The following is a 6,000-nucleotide window of genomic DNA, read 5'->3' as shown; positions in this document are numbered from 1 at the left end:
GGCAGACAAATGCGAAGGCGCAACGCTTAATAGTTCCACTGCTTATATAACGCTCAATATTTCTGAAAGAAAACAAAATCCTCTAAGCGGCACAAGGTCTGAAAATAACTGGACCGTTTAAAGCGAAACTCTGCCTAAAACCAGTAAAGCAACAACGTCATGTCGACGATGTTCTCTCTTAGGCGCGCATGTGGGATTTTTAATTAAAGTAAAAATGTGCTTTTTTTAAAAAAAAATAATGTGCTTTTAAAACAAGTGTTTTCCTTAAAATGTGCTTTAAATATATATATCTCTGTGCTTTCTTCACTCCTTGCCCCTCGCCTCGCCTGCTCTCTTTTCGGAGATGCGCGGGCCAGAGGAGCCTCCGGAGCGCGCGTCCCCGCCGCTTTCCTTTGCGTCCGGCTCCCTCGCCATCTCTGCCTTGCAGTTTCTCACGCAGGACGCGGGAGGCGCCCCCCGCCCCATCTCGGCTCCGCTTCCTCGGGAAGCGGGCCCACACACCCCCGACACACCTCCCGGCCGGGCCGGCCAATCCGCGGCGGGCCTGCGTGACACACACGCCGTCACTTAAGCAGCTTCCACGCGCCGGGCCGGGACAAGGAGAAGGAGGCGAGGCACGACGCGCCGCCACTTTGGAGAGCCGCACCACGGACGGGAGCTTGGCGGGGACGACGACGCCGAGAGCGAGCGAGCGAGCGAGCGAGCAAGGGAGCGTGCAGCCAGCCAGCCAACCCCGCTAGCCAGCCAGCCAGGCTTGGAAGTAGCCAGCCCCGAGGAGCCCAGAAGCAGCAGCAGCGCGGCGGAGCTCGACGGGCGCTTGGAGAGACGGAGCGCACGACGAGGGCGCACGGCGCAGCGCCATGGAGTCCGGCGGCGGAAAGGTGAGCGCGCGGTGCCTCTCCAACTCTCTCCCTCTTTTTCTTTCTCCGCTTCTCTGCCCGGGAATCCCTCCCGCGTCACGGATCCCCCGATCCCCCCCCCCGATCCCCTCGCCTGCCTTCCTGGTTTCCAAGCAGGCGATCGGGGGCGGGGGGCTTCCATAGCGAGCGGGCGCGCGCGCCGGACCGCTAGACCCCTCCGGAGAAAGCCGGTTGGCAGCGGCTCCCCCGTGTGGCTGAAGCCGGCAAGGCCCTCCCGCGACGGGGGAAGGGAGCGCGCTGCAACGCCGTGCCGTGCCTACTACTGCTCCCCGCCCCCACCAGGCTGTCCCGCCACCGCTCGGGCTCCTCTCCCCCGCCCCCGTTGCCTCCCGTTGCATCATGTCGCTTTCCAAATGTTGGCCGTGGGGCAACCCCATAATACTCTCTAGCAAGTCGGGGAAGGACTGAAGTTCAAAATAACTGTTCCCTACCCTCCAAAAATCAGCAACGAATCACTGATGGAGAAAAAGTGTTACTTCCGTTAAAAGGCTCCTGAGAGGGTGTCCTTTGTCTCCTGTGTTTCGGCTGCTTTGATATTTAAATCGGGTTTCCTTTGGTTTTAGAGGGACTGAGTTTTTTGCGGGGGGGGGGGTGGCAATCTCTGCACTGGAAACCAAATGGGTTCACTCTCTTCCTCACTCCCCCCCTCCGGAATTTGTTTGAGTTTTTAGGGTAATGGCTTGAATGGCAGCGTTCATGTCCCGCCTCTGTTTCTGATTCAAACAATGGTTGTAAATGGGGTTTTGGTTTCAGGGCCTTCTGCTTAAATGGGATGGGGGAACACATCAGGATGAAGGTGATGAAATAAGGAAACATAAATAAAGGCAGCCTTTTTAACGTTGGACAAAAATGCAGGAAAGTTCAACTTTGCCTTTTCCTCCTTTGCTGCACCGATTTGATTGGGTGGTGAGGCAAAGTGGAAATTTTTGGTTTGGAGCCTGTGTGTGTGTGTGTGTGTGTGTGTGTGTGTCAGTGAGTCTGTGTGTGTGTGTGTGTGTGTGTGTGTGTGTGTGTGTGTGTGTGTTGGTGTTGTTGTTAGCCCGCTCTTAGCTTGAGGGGCTCCCGCCTCCCCAGAGAATAATTTGTTCCACCTTTTGCCTCTACTTCAGCGTCTAAATTTTCCTCTACTGAATGGAAATTTTGTGTTTGGATGCAAAACTCTTGGCAACACACTGAACAGGTTTATTGATGTGCAGTAGATCTATATTTTTCTGAAACTGAAGAAGAGAAAAGAATGAAAAGAAATTGGGGAAACACCTGTTTCATTTATGAGCACTTATTAAAGCTATCCGAATGTTTGGCAACTTTACGCCTGTCAATATTCTGTGACTGATTTATTTATTAGTGGGGTGCAATTCGCAAAGTTTTGTGTGCTTGTGTTCCCTATTAAACAGGGTTCAAGTGCCCTCTGGGGCTGCAGAAGGTGTTCCAAAAACCCCTGATTTTGGGACAGCCCACTTTGTTTGTAACAGTCAGCTGGAAATTTGTCAGAAACTCTGCAGCCTCTGTATCAGGGAGAAATGGCAACTTTTGTTGATAATGCCGTGATTGAGAAGTTGGAATATTTGACTGTGTGCACCAGTTTCTGCTTTATTTCCTAATTTACATTTTTATTTATTTTAAAAAAGTGCATTCCATCCTTCAAGGTCATCAGGCGAGTGTATATCACTTATCTGGGGTTATTTTATTTTACAACAACCCTGCAATTGGCTGGGCTCAAGTTACGCAGAGGACATGGTGCTGTGGTTAAATTGTTAGGCCAGGACAGGAGAGACGCTGGTTCAAATCATGCTCTGCTGGGAAGTTCATGGGTGATGTTGTAACCCTTGCTTTATCTTGACCATGACCTGCCTTGCCAGGGCTGTTGTGAGCATAAAACAGAAGATACAATAAATGAACCCACGATGTTTCCTGTCCAGTCTTCTAGCCTCTGTCCCAGTCTTTGCCAGGCTGCAAAATATCCAGAGGGCGGCAGGCTGGCAAAGCCTAGACTTCATCATATTGGTTATCTGAGCTGTTGGACACTGATATTTGCAGAAAGGAGAAGCATCCACAGCTGACTTGTAATGCAAGCCCACAAACTCAGGGCGCTTGGATTGAGGTGTGTGCGGCTCTGCACAGGCAAAATCCAGAACTAGCAGTGTGTGAGCATTTGCAAACCAGTTCTGGTGCTCAGTCTTACGTGTGTCTATTTGAAATTGCAATGCTGCTGGGTTCAGTGGGACTACCCAGAAAGCGTGCATGATGAGGTTGCAGCTTAAGGCTCAGAAGATGCATTGTACTTAAAAAGGTAAAGGGACCCCTGACCATTAGGTCCAGTCGTGACTGATTCTGGGGTTGCAACGCTCATCTCTCTTTATTGGCCGAGGGAGCCGGCGTACAGATTCCAGGTCATGTGGCCAGCATGACTAAGCCGCTTCTGGCGAACCAGAGCAGCGCATGGAAACGCCATTTACCTTCCCGCCAGAGCGGTACCTATTTATCTACTTGCACTTTGACGTGCTTTTGAACTGCTAGGTTGGCAGGAGCAGGGACCGAGCAATGGGAGCTCACCCCGTCACGGGGATTCGAACTGCCAACCTTCTGAGCGGCAAGTCCTAGGCTCTGTGGTTTAACCCACAGCACCACCCGCGTTGCTGTATAAAGGCAGGTGAAATGGAGGAGAGCTGATTTTCACAGCCAGAGGGGCTCTGAGCTCAGGTACTAGAAATAAGACAGGGTAGGGTAGGGTAAATAGTCTAGTGCAGCCTTTCTCAACCTTAGGACCCCAGATGTTGTTGGACAACGACTCCCATCATCCCTAATTAGCAAGATGATGGGAGTTGTAGTCCAACAACATCTGGGTACCCAAGACTGAGAAAGGCTGGTCTCTGGGAAGTATTGAAGATCCAGCTACACTTACCAACATCACCCCAGCTCTTAAATCTGAGGACCCCACCCCTGAATTTGTATGGGATTGGGGTAGACCTGGGATTAAACACCCAACAAGCCTATAGGCATGTTGACTCAGAAGTAAATTGCACTATGTGCACTGTGTCTTATTCGCAAGGAAGCACACTGTGTAACCTGCCCCCATGGGTGTAGCCAGTATTTTTGTTAGGGGGCAGCCCACCTTGGCTATGCCCATGCCTGCCCCCTATGCATGTTTTCTCCTTTGGTGTTTAAATTCCAATAGGTTCATTGGGGCTTACAGATAGGTAAGAACTGTGTTTGGTGCTGCATGGTTCAGCTGCAATTTTGTGCTGCTTGTAAATCCCATTGAGCTTAATGTTCTCCTATGCATGTCTGCTCAGATGTCAGCCCCATTAAGTTCAGTGGGGCTTTTACTCCAAGGTATAGGCTGCAGCCTTAGAGTAAATAAGTCAAGCTGTCCGCTAGTCATGGTGACTTTGGTGCGATTAACTGGCTTGTGGATCACACCATCAGTCTAGTGTTTTAGTAAGGCTTACTTTTTATTTTGGGAACAAGTAATCTATTTCTCACACGTACCTTTATTGGCAGACAGTTCTGTTTTTTTGTACCCTCTCCCCTAAGTTTACAGATAGGTTTGGTCCCATGTTAGCTCTTCTCTAAGTAGACACATTGAAACTGATGAGCATGACTAATTTAGGTCCATTAATTTCAGTAGGGCTATGCTGTTGTTAATCTGTAAAACGTTGTCTTCTATTACATTATATTAGAAATATTTTTTTAGACTCTGAAATCATTCTAAAATTCATTACAAGGCTCACAATGGGGGTGGGAATAACTGGATTGTTTTCACTTTTTAAATCGCATCCCTCTTTTTGTGGGGGTTGCCGTCATGTAACTTGGTTACATTGTAACTTGGTTAGTTTCTGTTTTGAAGATCCAGCAGAATATATTTTGATTAAACACAATCACATTTTATATTCTCCGAAATCCTCCTCTTGAAAACAAGTTAAAATACACAGTTAAAATCCAGTTAAGTTCAGGGTGCGTTTCTGCTTTTACGGTGTACATGTCTGCAAGTGTCCAGACTGACATGTCTGTAATTGGACTTTTTCTCCTCTCAAAATGTCAAACATACCTGTTCTGCAACATTTCCTATCTAGGAAATGACAGTTGTGCAATATCTGCAGACATTCTTCCCCGGGAGTAATAGAGAGATGTTTAATCATTCTTTAAAATGAATGGCTTTGTGTTTAAAAATTGTCTCGTACATTTCGGTTAATGGAGGGTGAAACATCAGCACTGAAACGAACATTGAGCTTGGGTTGGGAATGTCCTTTCCATCGCTAATGAACTTGGATTATGCGGCAGCCAGTTGCAAATTTCTTTAGAAATTGTGCAATGCAATCCTATAAAAAGTTTACTCAGAAGTAAGCTCAAACGGTTATACTCCCAGGTAAGCATGTATAGGCTTGCTACCTCGGTTTCTTTCGCTTTCCCTATCATTGATCTGTAACGATGCTTTAAGCGTTTCATCTTTATTTTTCAATTCATTGTCCCTGTCACTAATGAAAAAGAGCTTTCCCAGAATCTCACACTTGTTCTTCAGTGTGGTGTTGTAGGGGGAAAAAATTCTGCTCAAGAATAATCTGTGGTACTTACTTTTCAAATGTTGAGGTCTAACTCCCACATATATTCCTGGCCTCAGTTCTCTGTCTGTGAAATGGGTGACCTCTAATTGTAGAGAGTCATCAGGTCTACCCTTGCAATGTATATGGAAAAGGTAAAGGGACCCCTGACCGTTAGGTCCAGTCGCAGACGACTCTGGGGTTGCAGCGCTCATCCTGCTTTGTTGGCCGAGGGAGCCGGCATACAGCTTCCAAGCAAATGTTCCATTGGATTGCTGCCAGGGGTGCCGACTCGAATAAAATATTGTGGGGGGCCCAGGTAAGCCCTGCACCGCATAATCAATCACATGACAAAGTGCACACACACCGTTTGAATGGGAATACCCATCAACTTTGTTCAGCCCCCTCAAATATTTTTTTGTGGGGGCCAAAGCCCCCACGTTCCCTAGGAGTTGGCTCCTAAGATCCCTGCCAATAATGCATTTGAGTCAACAGTGGATTTCTTGGTTTCTGTTGGCTTATGGCAGGCATGTCCAAAGTCT

General features: G+C 48.3%; 1 protein-coding gene across 2 annotated transcripts in view; it reads left to right on the top strand.

The window, feature by feature from the left end:
• The first annotated feature begins 548 nt into the window (after positions 1-548).
• Positions 549-6,000, top strand: part of LOC309346845 (solute carrier family 2, facilitated glucose transporter member 1) — a 40,387-nt gene continuing 34,935 nt past the window's right edge. Inside the window, exon 1 of one of the 2 annotated variants that reach the window (XM_081871094.1) lies at positions 549-881. In XM_081871094.1, coding sequence (XP_081727220.1) covers positions 861-881 — 21 coding nt within the window. In that variant the 5' untranslated portion in view covers positions 549-860. The remainder of the gene's footprint in view (positions 882-6,000) is intronic. The other variant, XM_081871093.1, reaches the window with a different exon arrangement.

This window comes from Podarcis erhardii, assembly GCF_964252035.2.
Source record: "Podarcis erhardii genome assembly, chromosome: 7".
Classification (NCBI taxonomy): domain Eukaryota; kingdom Metazoa; phylum Chordata; class Lepidosauria; order Squamata; family Lacertidae; genus Podarcis; species Podarcis erhardii.
This window is presented reverse-complemented; position numbering and strand designations above follow the sequence as displayed.